Source organism: Talpa occidentalis, unplaced genomic scaffold, assembly GCF_014898055.3.
Source record: "Talpa occidentalis isolate TD23 unplaced genomic scaffold, MPIMG_talOcc4v2.1 talOcc4.12, whole genome shotgun sequence".
Taxonomy (NCBI): Eukaryota; Metazoa; Chordata; class Mammalia; order Eulipotyphla; family Talpidae; genus Talpa; species Talpa occidentalis.
The window spans coordinates 55571755-55586760 of record NW_023601212.1 but is presented as its reverse complement, the minus strand read 5'-3'; the positions used below and the strand labels follow the sequence as shown (position 1 = coordinate 55586760).

Below are 15006 nucleotides of genomic sequence, written 5' to 3'. Positions count from 1 at the left end.
AAAAACTATCCAGAGAGGCTCTCAAAGGGATAGCTACACACTTACTTGCAAAACACCCTTGAGAACATGTATTACTACTTTCATTTAATAGATTAAGAGATGGGACTGTGTCTTGACAGTGGATCGATAGAGTAAGTCAGGAAGAAAGCTCACTCTTCATCAATGCTGAATGCCATCTCCCTAAATTAAAATTCCTTTGGGAGGAAAAATGTGTGTGTGTGTGTGTGTGTGTGTGTGTGTGTGTGTGTTTGTATTGAGTTCTTCTGGGGGGTAGGGGATGATAAAGCTTTAAAGAGAGAATGAAGTGGCAATAAGAATTAAACCAGATAGAAGAATATTAGTATCTCAATTAGATTTGGTTCCATGTGATCCTAATTAACTTCCATAATTATAACCGAGTAAGGAAAGAAAAGGCTTTTTTTTCAAGAGCAAGACATATTTGAGGGTTAAGTCATTAGGGTTCCATTATCTACCTGGGGTTCCCAGGAAATGACCTGATCCTTCAGCTATGCATTCCTGAAAGAGGTGAAATGACAAAATAAGTATCGAAGAATATTCCCAACACGATCTCTACAAACAAGCATGGCTGCGGCAGGGGAGGATAAGCGAGAGGAGAAAAAGCAAGGGTGAATCTGGAGGTAATTCATTTGAAATCCAGAGAGTGAGAGAATGCTTCTCCCTAACTTGGGTCTGAGTGATACAGGAGGGGGGAAGTAAAGAGCAAGCCGTTGGGACCAAGCCACCTTGTCCTCTCAATCACAGGCTTTGGGCCTGGGGGTTGGGTTTCGGGAAGAGACCCTTGCCCTGGTACTTTAGTGATAAAGAAATATACAGCAGCTGAGTCGTTGGCCAGTATGTCACTATGCAGGGGCACTGTATCAGAAAAGGATTCCCCAGTGAGAACCTGTGTGTGACCCACTAATTTCAAAAACATTGTTGATTAGTGCCATGAATGCTGCCAGGAGTCAAGGAAAACAGCCTGCCCGTCTAGCAAAGGGCAGAGAAGAACCACGAAAGGGACGCCTCTGTCTATAGTGTACAGACAGGCACCAACAAGCAGGAAAACAAGACTTGACTGGGAGAAGTAACTTCTGCTTATCAGTCAAGATCTCAGGAGGAGCTTTCAATCTCCCTGACTATGCTTCCCGGCATTCTCTACTTTCCGCAGCAATTAACACTCCAATGGAAAACAGGACACGAGTACCCAGACAGGGCCACCTTTCCCAGTTTTGATTTCTAGCAATTTGATTTTTGCAGTTCATACTGCAGCAGCAGTGACCTTGTGGAAGCAGGACCATCAGTGGCTTCCCACAGCCTGCGTAACACTTCCCTTAGTACATTCCCATCGCCTTTTCTCCCCACCAAACTCATTTGGTGAGCTGGATACAATCACCACTAGTACCTGCTGGAGCCCAGGTCACCTCCTTCCTGTGTGGTGTGGGATGAGCGCTGCAGCCCCCCACTGTCTGGGCACAGTTCCCAGGGCCTTTCTGAGAGCAGCCCAGTCTAACCACCTCCCACCATTCTGGGTAAGAATGGGCTGGATTTGGTTCTTCGTGGCACAACATACACATGCTCCTTGATATTCCTGTGCAGCTTCTAATCCCATTCACAAGTGCCCTGTCCCCATCTAATTTTCCTCTCCTATGTGATTTCTGAGATGAACCTGTAAACGTGAGAACTCAGGGAGCTGAGGTACTTCACATAAACACACTCAAGTATCAGTCTTTCATTTTTTAAAAAAACAAAACACAGGAAAACAAGTCCCTCTTCCTCTTCCCTCAAATAATGTGTGCATCTTCCCAGTAGGCCGGCAGTGGCTACCTCTGCACCACATCACTGATTTCCTGTACACATGATAATAAGTTATTAAGGACAGGGTTTGCCCCAGGGACACCAGCAGCTGCTGAAGACACCTGCAGCTCCTGCAGGCTAAGTTCCAGTTTGCTTACAGCCTCTCGGAAGGCAAATTTGTTGCGAGTTTGAGGGATGCAGTCCACGTAGCCTGAGCAGTAGTCGAGCAGCTGGTGTCCAGTGTCTACCAGTTGACTGTTAGGCACAGGTTCCGTGATGGCACTGGACAGTAGGTCAGCACATTCCAGCAGGGCCTCTTTGCTGATTTTGTCTGCTGAGATTTTCTCAGCTGCCTGTTTGGTTTTTCTCAGAGCCACTTTAGTACCTGCTGTGCCATTGGCCATTTTGGCTGGCGAGATGGACGAAGTGGGCAGAGGCACTTGAGGAGGAGGCATCACTGGCCTCCCAGCTTTCCCACTCATGGCCACCGCCCCGGGAGCTGCCTTTTTCCCTCCTTCTTGTATTTCTGGCGTGGGCTGTCCTGCAGTGGGGGCAGTTGGCTCTTCTGTGGGGTCTGAGCTCATGGACGGATGCTGCAGTAGTCTCATCACTGGTGGTGGGGGTGGGGCACACTTTGGTTTTACCCGTCGGGGTCGGTCCTTGTCTCCAGAGGATGTAACCTGATGCTCAGATAAGAGCTTGAATTTATTCCCCTGAGAGTCTGTGCCAATGAGCTGCACGTCAGCTGGCGTGTGCTTCAGAGTGGGTGAGATAAGGACTGGCACTTTGTGGTTGTGAGTGGTTGGGAGGACTGCTGCAGCCTTGGCTGGAGAAGACCAGCCTGCCTGTTCGCCATCCTCTGGGACTCCAGCCATGCCAAGTCTTGCCCCCCCATTCCTCTCCTTGCTCTTTGGGGCGGCTACCACGCCTGACACCCCTAGCCCTGGAGAGTCCTTCTCAGTAATGGCTGGATCCCCAGAGGGGGTTCTGAGAGGAAGAGCCGTGGCTCCTCTGGGCAGAAGTTTGGCTTTTGGTCTCTCCCTGGTTGGAGCAGCACCTTCCTCTGGTTTTTTTGGAAGCATGTCATTGGCCCTGTCTACATTCTCTTCTGGCTGGGAAGAGGTGGACACTGTCCTTTCCAGCTGGAGTTTGGACCTCTGGCAGTTCCTGGGAAGGGTCATTGCCATCCTATCCTGCTCTGGAAGCCCTGAGGACATGGAAGATGTAGAGTTTGACCTTGGAAAAGGCTTGGAATTCTCATCACTGGCTGTGGGTTTACCTGCTCGTAAGCCCAGTGTCTTTTTGATTAAGCGAGGTGTAAAGAAGCCTGTGATACCAGACCAGCCACCCCCAGCAGTGCCACTGCCCCCACCCCCACCACCATCGTCATTACAGAGGTTCCTCTGGGCAAAGCTCCCCCCATAGCACTTGGGTGGTACCAGATTCGCCTCTTGCTGGGCAGGAGTGAAAGAGAACCCATCAGCATGCTGCAGAGAAGCAACAGATGAGAAGTTACCCGTCAGTTCATATTTCTTGTGGGGCTGATTCTCCATTTCTCGGAAGGAGCTGCTGCGTTTAGGGGGTGTGGGTGCATTTCTCTTTTTCATGAAGGAACTGAAGAAGCCTCCCTTCCTATCCCTGGTAAAGCATGTCTCTTTGGCATCTTCCAAGAGGCTGCTGGGTGACTTGTCTCTCTGCTTTCGAGGCAATGCTGGGGACCCACTGGGGGCTTGTGCACTTCTAATGAATCCTAGTAAGAAATGGCCAATCAGTAATGTGAACGATAAGAAGTGATTCCATTATACTTGAGTTACTAAGGCTGAACTACAGAGTTTTGTCAACATGGAATAAATGTCAGGTGATGGCAGGACTCAGGAAATTAGTAAATGCATTATCATTTCAGACTGATTAGTGTCCCAAATGCAATGTGGTTATAAATAGGAAAAATACCCAGCATTCATCTTTTCTCTAAATGAAAACTATAGGGTAACAGAGTCTCATCAATGAGGTCCAGTGAAGAAGTTTCTACCAGAACTATAATATTATGAACAGTAATTATTTATTTGGGAATCAAGGGTTAAGGAAATGGAGCAGGAGGTACAACTGAATGTTAAATGGACCCATCAGGACTTCTAACACTGGCAATGCAGAGTCAAGGACCAGAGTGGCAAGTAAAACCGATGCCTTACTTTCCTCAGTGAAGATGAACAGGAAAATGGAAATAAAAGCATTGTGCTCCATGGTTCTTTAAATGAGGCACTTTTCTCACTAAAGCCCTATTTTGATTCTACCTGCCTGTGGACCCATACCTGGTGCTGAACTAGAAGCAGAATTTTCTGTAGCATCTTGTATCCCTTCAATGTTCTCCTTGTTCTCTTGCTTCTTCAGTGTCCGGGTCTTGGAAGGAAGTATAGGTAATCGGGGCAGATATGGAACAACAGATGAGGAGGAGGCGGCTCTCCCAAGCTCCTCTGCTACCTCTGTGAGGAAGACAAGGGGACTGATAACAATTTCATGACAGAGAAAAAGGAGTTTAGCTTTTCAGAAAAGGCACACAACAAAGAAAGAACTGGAGAATAGAGTACTAAAACATATAATGGACTCAGAGTATGTACTCTTGTATATCTGGATTCTTTTGCTTAATAATCTATCTGTACAGTCATGCATGTTGTTGCATATGGCAGAGGTTTTTTTCCTCCTTGCTGTTGTTCATTTTTGAAATGTTTGAATATACCAAATTACCCAGTCTCATTTTGATGGATATTTAGGTTGTTTCTAGTTTTGCATTATTATGAATATGTTGCTAGGAATATCCTACTGAGTCTCTTGTTTCACAAGAGTCTCTTGCTTTATTTCACATATGTATGTCTGTTGGGTATGTATCTAGGAACAAGACTGGTGTTCACAGGGTACTGGGTCCCACCAAAACGTCTCCCCAAAACGGCTGTATCAATACATACATCCACTAGCACTACATAAAAGTTCTGGCTGCTCTTCTGCATGCTTGCCAAAGTTTGCTGTTATCAGGTTTTTCTGCTTTGATTTTAATTTCAGCCACACTGGGAGGTATGCAATGGTAGCTCATTGTTTTATTTTGAACTTCTCTGATGCTGAGCATGGTTTCACATGCTTATTGGTCACTTGGCTATCCTGATTTACTAAGTGCTTGCTTAGAGATTGAACAGAACAGCTATCTGCAGATATTCTTATTTTCAGGTTGTATTTTGCACCAAAAAGGAAGGTAAAAACAATCCTTTCTATTTCATGCAAATGAAACAAATAAGGTTCCTGAAAAAATGTTTACTTCATTAGCAAATCTTGGTTGACTAAATTTAGCCAGGGGTTTTGTGGCTTTTACTTCTAAATAAAAATAAAGCAAATATGATCAATTAAATTGTGAAATTTGTAATTATTTTATAGCTTTTGGGGTAATTATTTAAAAAATTAAATTCCCACAAGAGTGAGCACATCGCACACAATCCAACTCGTGCCAATGAGTTTCTTTCTTACACTACCATACAGAGCAATGTGGAAACAGACACGAGTTATAAAGATATGACCTCAAGGATGTTGACATCTGTGTCACTTGGAGGATTTTGAGGATGAGATCAGAGATGCAGAAGTAGCAGAAGGTAGGAGAGGAAAAGGGAAAAGAAGACCTGACATTACTTGAGTGTGTGGCTTTAATGATCCTGAGGTTAACACCATTCTCGCTTTTCCATTTGGTTATAAGCCTATAAAATCTCCCTTATTGCTGATGAAAGTTTGAAACTGTGCCTTATCTCGGAGACTCTCAGACCTAGTTTAGTGTTTGCCAGATTATAGGCTTAATATAATGTGTGCAGAATGTTACATTTCTTGTTTAGCAATTATGAATTAAAGTTGGTTTTGAAAATTGATAAGGTTGATTTTGTAAAAGAACGTAACATTTTCAAGAGAAACAGAACTATTTAACTAAGGATTTAACAAAAGTTGAAAATTGACACAGAATATCAATGAAATGGAAGCCTATGACTTTTACCACTTAGACCACATGAGAAATAAAACACACAGGAGTGCTATTACAGGGAGCAGCTCAGTCTAGGTCAAAGGGCCAGTTGAGCCTTCCCAACCTGAAGTTCCCTATATGAGAGGACTAAGATAAAAATACTTTTCTCTCAACTTTGCTGGAGTACTTTCCCTCTTTCTTCTTACCTGATATGATAAATCACTAAAGGAAACAGACCAAAAAAAGTCAACTTGTCTGATTTCCTCTTCTAACATTTTAAACTTGAACTTAAGACATAACTTTGTGTTTGTTATAAATGAAAGGAAAAATATGTATAAAATTCTGCAACTGTAAGCGTCTAATATGCAAGTGTAATTAAGACTTCTGTGTTATTAGCTAAGAATAGTCTTTATTAACAAGTAATTTTATCTTTTGGCTTTTGTAGATAATTTGAGTTTAAGATTTATTTATTTATGCATATAAGAACTGGGGTACAGGTCAGCAGTTTGAGGGGTGGAAGGATTCACCAGAGACAAAGTGGGGAACTGAACAGGCAGACCGACTGAAATACACTGCTGAGGGGAGCAGTGGGTGAAACAGGAGAGGTCTGCTGCACTATATGGCTTAGCTCCCTGGCTGGGGATCGAACTCGTGCTGCAGTGGCTGTGGACAGCTTAAGAGTGCTGAGACTTAACCCCTTGAGCCACCAGGGAGGCCCCTAATTTTAGAGATATTTTATACAAAATTAGGAAACTGCCTGTATGTGTCCAATTACTTGTTTTTAGTAAGCAAAAGGTTCTAACTACTCATACCTTAAGTTAAAATGCTCACTCTAAATTCTTTTCCATGTTAATATATTTAAGAATATCATTTAAAATATTCAATTATATATAACCCAATAGATACTTAAATTGTTCTTAATTTTTCAACTTTATAAACTACACTCTGATGAAACATCTTTGTAGCTAAATCTTTGTTCATTCTCTTATTTACTTTAGATCTAGTTCCCAAAATGGAATTTCTGGATATTGCTTTTATGATCAGGTTCTCCTTTTGTAGGTCTGGTTTGGGTTTGGTGAGTTGGACTACTTTAAAAAAAAAAAAAAAAAAGATTTATTTTTATTTATTTTTTAAGATTTATTTATGCATACAAAAACTGGGGTGCAGGCTGGAGGTGTGTGTGGGGGGGCGGGAAACGGTGAGAGCTTCACCAGAGACAAGAATGGGGAACAGAACAAGCAGACTGACTGAAATACACAGCTGAGGGGAGTAAAGGGCAAGTCAGGAGAGGTCTGCTGTGCCATGTGGGTAGCTCTCTGGCTGGGGATCAAACTCATGCTGCAGTGGCTGCAGATAGCTTCATAGGTTGCATCTTAAGCCCTTGCGCCACCAGGGAGGCCCCGATTTATTTTTATTTATGCATATAAGAACTGAGGTGTAAGCCAGAGGTAAGGGGGGTGAGAGGATTCACCAGAGACAGAGTGGGGAGCAGAACAGGCAGATATTGAAATATACTGCTGAGGGGAGCAGTGGGCAAGATAGGAGAGGTCTGCTGTGCCATGTGGGTCAGCTCCCTGACCGAGGATCGAACTCATGCTGCAGTGACTGCTGGTAGCTTGATAGCACTGACTTTTACCCCTGTGCCAAGGAGGCCCTGGAATACTTTTCATACTCAGTTTTTCCTCTATCATAGGTGTTGATGCTTAAATAGTGAACTTATTCTCTTTATGAAGAGATATAATTAATTTCTAATTATGATTTTAATATTAAAACATGAGATCTCAATATCAAAAGTATGAGATAAAGGGACATTTAAAAATAGCAAAAGGTGGAGGAGACCCAATGAACTATGGTGGAGGATTATTTGAGTTTTGGTGGTGGGCATGGTGTAATAACAAACATCTGCACAGGTATAAACCGAACAGCTCCAAAACATTAACAATGGTGTATGCATATGTTACCTCAATAAATATATATATTTTTAAGAAATCACACACATACAAAAATAAGAAAACAAGAATAAAGTCTAAGAATTAATTCAATATCCTGACATAGAATGCTAAGCTACAAGAGTCTATCATTTCTGAATTGCTATTACCACCACCATCACTGAAAACTAGGCACCACCAGTAAGTAGCCAGAGTCTCACCTTCAGAAATGCTGGAGTCATGAAACATGGTCTCAAAAGCTTGATGTGTTTCAGAAAAGGAGGGCCTGTCAGCAGGGCTCCACTTCCAGCCTATGTAACAAAAAGGGAAACATTAAAGGCAGAGTTACGGCATATTCACAGCAATAGTAAGGCAACCATTTCTCAGTTTCAGATCCAAGATATGGAATAAACCCAGTTACCAGCGCTGGTCTTTCTATGCCGCTTGAACCCCCAGTCCTCCCACTAGTAAGATGAGAAGGGGTAAGGAGATGGCTTAGAAAATTAGTTTTCTTCCACTAGGAAAATGAAGTAAAAACATCTCCCCAAACTCACTGTAACCCTTTAAATAATCAGCTGTACATATTTGGAGCTATAACAAGATATCAGAAAGGAGGAGCCTGGAACTTACATTTGACAAAGTAGTTGGCAACACTAGTGCTCAATGAAAAATAGAAGGCATGTTCAAATATAACCACAATTTAATTCTTTAATCAATGATGAAAAAGTCAGAGATGTTTATTTTCCAGTCTTTAGCAGTCATTTTTATCTAGTTAAAAGAAGCCCTCCCCCCATCTAATCTTCAAACCCAATTTTTATTATCCCATTAAATATGCAAATGTTTTGGGGAAATTGAGCCAATGGTTGGGTGACAGGCAGCTATTCTTATGATTTCAATAAGTTGCAATTTACCCATTTCATATCGATATGCCAACTGGCTGATCAATTAACAACATTTATGTCATGGGGTTGTAGTCAATGTAACATTGAAAGGAAAATGCTTCCATTTTTTTTTAATTATCCTGAATTGACTGAAACCTTCAAAATTAAAATAAATATACAAAGATACTTACATGCTCTCATAAGTTCATAAACCTTAGGGGGGCATCCCTCAGGCTGTTCCATTCGATATCCTTTTTCTAATAGATCATAGACCTGAGATAGGTCAATACCTGGATATGGTGACATTCCATATGTAGCAATTTCCCACAAAAGTACCCCAAAAGCTGCATAAGGGACAAAAAAAAAGAGCTTACTGTTTCTTCTTTATTATTTATTTTATACCACTAGGTAATTTCTCTTTCAAATTTTGGATAACATTCACACTGTTACAATATCAGTATATTCTTCTATTTCTTGGAGCACACCAATTCTTAAAGCATGACTTGCTCTTCTAAGATACAGGCCACAATAATGCTTCAGACTTAATCTCATGAAGATTTTCTATTTTCTTTAAATTTCTCAATTTCAAAGTAGATTTCCTTTGCTTCAAGGGAGAATAAACTACAATATGTAATCTGGGGGTATAGCCAAACAATTGTTAGAACAATCTATGATCTATTTAATGAGCTTCAGTTTTAAAGTCAGCTAATATGAAAAGTGTAATGTAAAAATGAATTTACTTGAAAGCAGATAAAATTCATATAAGAAATCACTTGATTTGTCATAATCACAAATATCTGAGTTTGAGATTTCTGGTAAAAAGTGACTTAAAATCCGACAACTATTTCTACTGTCCTACAATCCAAATTTCCAAAATTATTCAGTCCATTGAGCTTCTAAGACACATTGTTTTTTCAAAGCTGTAGAAAGTAAAATCAGCAAAAGGACAAATTGAAGATGAAACTTCATGTCTCCCTTAAAAAGAAAATGCCACTTTGTGTCAGAGTGCTCTGGAAACCTATTACAGAAAACAGGGAGCTTTATAGAGAGGGTCAGTAGAACACTAATGCAAAATGAGGTCTCTACTGCGAGCTGTTTGAAGACATGGACATTTTCTTCTTTACATTTCCTTCTATGCTGGGTACCATAATACCCGGTGAACAGTTGTTATTTAATAAATGCTTGCTGAATGACTGAAGAAGAATGAGGAAAGGGGGAGGATATTTACCATAAAAAACAAAAGTTCTAAAGAATTAAGAGCCATATGTAATGAAAATAAAATGACACACAGAAAAAAACAAATCCCAAACTTACCCCAAACGTCAGATTTAATTGAGAAGGTATTATAGGCAAGACTTTCTGGTGCTGTCCATTTAATGGGAAATTTGGCTCCAGCGTGAGCAGTATAGGTGTCTCCAGTCATCAATCTACTTAAGCCAAAGTCTGCCACTTTTACCACATGGTTTTCTCCCACTAGGCAGTTTCGAGCTGCAAGATCTCTGTGGTAAAGAGAACCCTAATGTAAATCCATTCAGAAATGATGAAAAGGGTCATAAATGTTCTATTCTCAGTTCCTCGGGCTACATGCAGAGTTGATAAGTGCTGACAGATATGGTAGCATTTTATGATAATTGTTAACATGATAGAAAGCCACTAATGATATATCACATGTACAGTACTCATCGAGAGAATAAAGCAGGCTTCAGAAAATAAGTTTCTATTTATAAGTACATTGGGACAGGCTTCAAAGGTGAGTAACAGGTTTTACTACAAGGCTTTAAGTTCTTTACTCAAACAAAAGGCTATTTTTAAAATTAAGCCACTAGATGGAGCAAAAGAATCCTATATATACTCCCAGGGAAAAAAAAGAACTTTGTTTTGAGAATAGCAAGGCATCTCACAAATTCTTTAATCAAAGTATAGCAGGTTTACAAGTTGGAAGTGATATTAAAATGAACCCTGAATCATTTGAAAATTTGAGAAGATTCTCACATTCTTTCCTTTATTGACATATCAAGCTATATGGTCAGATATACATAAGGTTGTACACACCTATGGATGAAATTCTTCTTCTCCAAATACTCCATTGCAGAAGAGATCTGAGTGGCCATATAAAGCAGCACAACTGCTGTCACCTCTTCTCGGTTGCATTCTCGGAGATAATCAAGCAAGTTCCCATATGGCATGTATTCAGTCACGATGTAAAACGGTGGCTCCAAAGTACACACACCTGCCAGTTCAAGAATAGAACTAATTTTCTTAGCATATATCACACACTCCAAATCACTTTAGCAAGAATAACTGACAATTTAAAAAGTCTAGTGCAGCAATATACTTTTCCTTTATTGCCATCACATTCTCTGAATATAACTGAACAAAGAAGTTGGTTAATAAAGGAATCTCAACTTCTATTATATCATTCTCTGGAAATTCACATACATTTGAATATTTGCCTTTTTAGGCAAAATCATTTACTTGTAATAATTCCATAAGGGGTCAGGAAGACTGAAATTTCTAGAGTTCTATATATGTCCATGATTCCTATCCTCAATTGCATGCTAATAATACTTATCTCAAAGTAACAGCAATTGTACATGTGGAAAATTATCTAAGTCCAGCCTGTAATAACATTTTATAAAAATAGGATAATTGTTTCCATAGCAAAAGACAGCACTAATATATAGCAGATTTCTTGAAAAGAATCAACAGGAAACTATTTTCTTTGGAATAGTTTGGTGTAATTTGAACCACCAAAGAAACTAGTTCTATTTTCAAATGGGCAGAGTCAAAAAGGTTTCTTTGGTACCTGTATTAGTGAGAAGTCAGTCCATCACCAGCACAGCATTTCCTTCTTACAAATGTAAACTGAGGGAAGTAGTCACAATTTTTTATCTGCTTATTTACAATAGACCTTTGTTAACTGTCTATTTTATAAAAATATTTCGTGACACTTTTTGGTTTGGTATCATTATGAATGATTCTGAACTTTGAACCTGGGACAACTACATATATTGCAACAAATCCAGGCCACTGTTTACTGGGCAATCTTTAAAAACATAGTTTACTGATTAAAATGATAACCATTTATTAGATTCACACTTGCAACTTCCAACACAGTGATTCAAAAGAAGAATTTGGAGGTAACAGGGTTGAGAGACAAGCATCTTTGAGAAAAAATGCAGTTCATGTCTCCTCACCTAATAATTGTACCAAGTTAGGATGCTTAATTTCCTTCATCACTGCAGCTTCTTTTAGGAACTCCTCCACCTCCATGGTATCTTCCTGAAATGGGGAAAGATAAAAAAGAAAAAAAAAGCAGTGGGACAAACCCCCTTCTTAATAATTTCAGTCAACTTAGCATATACATCAAGAAATTTCATTACAACCTAATATGCTCTACAGATGTTTAAGAAAGAAAAAATGTCCTCAAACATATCCAATAGTTTAAATGACTAAAAAGTAGCAGGGGTGGCAAATTTAGGCAATCAAATCCTATCACAATTGAAAGAGAGGAGACTTGGATTGATAACTCAGTACTCTGGTATTGACTTTTCTAGAAATCTCAACCTTTGAAAGAGGAAACAGAGTAGTTAGCTGTTTACATATTTGTCTTTCTGCTTAGATCATATGCTCCTTAAGGAGCAATGCATGTTTGCAAGGTCTTGCATATTGTTTCACACTCAGAATATACTTACTTAGCACTTACTTTAAACAACTACTACTCACAGCTGAAGAGAAGAACTTATGAGTGATATGCCAGAACTATATGCAAGGCATATGGGAGAATCTTCAGAAAATGGAATGAGTGACAACCCTGTAATTTGATGCTGTGATGCTTAACAAAGAGAGAGAGTGGCATCAGGAAAAAAGATTTCTGTGAATATTAAGAATAAGTGATCTACTCTCATCATGGAGATGGGAGGAACAAGAGGCAGGCAGATAAAGGATAGAATTAGAGAGAACTCATGCTTCTCAAACAAAGCCTGAACAGTTCTATCCAGCAGAGGTCGTTCTCAGGGAACAACTGCTTGTTTTGCTTTTATAACTTATAATTTGCTTCTAACCTCCCACTAAGATGTTTAGCAACAGCCCCCAAAGACAATCCTTCCATACATATGGGTTTCACTGTATTGCAATGAATAATCTGCCCCTGCACTGTCAGCAATGGTACTGGGGCTAATGGTACTAGGGTTAATCATCACAATTTGCTGGTGCACTTGGCACCAGTGGGTGGAAGTGTTCCAAAGTTAAAGAAGGACATGCTGATATTTCCAAGTGATTCAGCACAAAAGAAAAGGATGCCTGAAAACTGTAATTCTCAGCAACCCACCTTCAATGTTTTCACAGCAACTGTCAGGCTATATTTCTTCCAGACACCAACGTAAACTTCTCCATACTGACCACCCCCAAGTTTGTGCTTCATGGTAATATCTGTTCGTTCCATTTCCCATTTGTCATGGATGGGGGACACACCATAGACTGTAGGCTTATTACACTTGGGTGCAGGGTAGTGTAATGTTGTCACCAGCCCGTCAGCCACTGTGGAGTGATGGTGAACAAGCTCTGCCAAGGTGCTGAAGCGGCTCTCAGCAGTTACATACACCTGGTGAGAAAGCAGGAGAAAAGCTAAATCAACTGGAAAAGAGGTCAGGAATCTTTTTTAAAAGCCCACTACTACTTAAAGAATCTGAAGACACGAACCTTGGAGGTTACTTTATTGAGGAACTCGAAAGAATCAAGTGATAAGTAGCAAAGGAAAACAACTTCAGTTAAATCTCATTTAAGTCACTCTTCTGTTTCCTAAATTTGCTCTAATCCTGGAAGAAAAGCTTCCAAAATATCTCTCTATATTATCAAGATCATTCATCTCCCAGTATTTTTTAGCAACATGACTGTGGCAAGAAGGGGACTTGGTTTCCTGTAAAAGTTTATGAAGACAATCTCAGAAGCTTGTACAGAACATAATTTGAAAATCCATTACCACTAGTTTTGATTTTTTGTTAGGGAGAGGGTGGTCAAATATCTCATAATTTATATTTAAGTAGAATGTGCTTGTGAGAGCTAGGCTATTTAAAAAAGAGACACAATTTTATTTCAGAATTGTTAACAAAGTAGTGTTAATTTGTGATAAGCAATAAGAAGTATACAGTTAAATAGCATTCTTCAAGCCTTATCTGCCAAGGAAGCTTGTTTTTTTAAAGACAAAATATTTTACTGTAAATAGAAAATTTTCTTTTTTATTGTAAACAGAAAAGCTTTCAATTTAAACAATGGAGACAAGATGATTTTTACAAAATGAACTCATCTATGTAAACAACTCCCACACAGAGAATGGTAACATCGCCAATACCCTAAAAGCCTCCCTTGTGTCCTCAGTAATGTACCCCTGCAAAGGTACCTACTTAGTTTAACTTTGCCTGCATTCGGAACTACAGGCAAATGGAGTAATACAATATATATTGTTTTGTATCTGCTTCTGTCACTGAACTTTTTTTATTGTAGTATAATTCACATGCCATAATACTTACCATTTCGAGTATAAAATTCAGTGGTTTTAATATATTCACAATGTTGTCCCACCACCTAACTCTAGAAAATTTTCATTATCCCCAAAAAAGACCTCATATACATTAGCAGTCCTTCCCACTCCCATCTCCTGGCAATTCCTAATCCCTTTTACTCAGCTTTATGTGTGTGAAATTCATCTATGATAGGGGTCAGCAACCTTTTCTGTAAAGGGCAAGACAGCAAATATTTTAGACTCGTGGTCAAGGATCTCTGTCACACCCACTCAACTCTACTGTAGTAAAGAGAAAGCAGTCACAAACAATATGTAAATAAATTTCATTTAGTCAGTAAAGAGGGGGAGGAAAGTGAGGCAGGTCACGAAGTTAACAAAATAAGTAGTGGCATTACAAAGCAACCCAGGTCTGTTTGCTCCAAAGGCTGTTTTTCCCTTACTATGCAGATAACACTGAGGAAGAGATTGGAAGAAATGATTCTATCTAAATTTACAGTCCTTAGGGGAAACCAAATAAGGGATCAGGAAAAAAAAAATCATATTTAACACTAATAATACAAAAAAAAAAACCAAAAAACAAAAAAACAAAATTAGCAGGCAACATAAATCACAGACATTCTGCAAAGGAGGGAGAGTCAGAGGGACCAAAACGGGAGAGAAGAGCATAAGGGACTATGGTGATAGTTCATGGGTGACTTGGTGGTGGGAATTTTACAGGAATACATCTAAAAGGAGAAAGCACACAAGCATACATTGTACAAAACTGAACAATGAGGTAAAAAATATATATAAATTTAAAAATAAATAAATGATTTACAGTTAAGCAGAATAACATATGCCTAAGCTTTACAGCTTATGGAGTAAAACAGTAACACAACCGTTCTAATGAGGTTG

General features: G+C 39.6%; 1 protein-coding gene across 8 annotated transcripts in view; it reads right to left on the bottom strand.

Annotated features, from left to right (window-relative positions):
• Positions 1–1699: 1699 nt before the first annotated feature.
• Positions 1700–15006, bottom strand: part of ABL2 (ABL proto-oncogene 2, non-receptor tyrosine kinase) — a 100461-nt gene continuing 87154 nt past the window's right edge. For 5 of the 8 annotated variants that reach the window (XM_037506386.2, XM_037506384.2, XM_037506387.2 and 2 more), the window contains 8 exons: positions 12922–13194; positions 11789–11873; positions 10644–10821; positions 9906–10090; positions 8783–8935; positions 7932–8021; positions 4104–4274; positions 1700–3544 (listed from right to left, as the gene is read on the bottom strand). In XM_037506386.2, the coding sequence (XP_037362283.1) occupies positions 1821–3544; positions 4104–4274; positions 7932–8021; positions 8783–8935; positions 9906–10090; positions 10644–10821; positions 11789–11873; positions 12922–13194 (2859 nt within the window). In that variant the 3' untranslated portion in view covers positions 1700–1820. The remainder of the gene's footprint in view (positions 3545–4103; positions 4275–7931; positions 8022–8782; positions 8936–9905; positions 10091–10643; positions 10822–11788; positions 11874–12921; positions 13195–15006) is intronic. The other 3 variants (XM_037506388.2, XM_037506391.2, XM_037506389.2) reach the window with 1 other exon arrangement.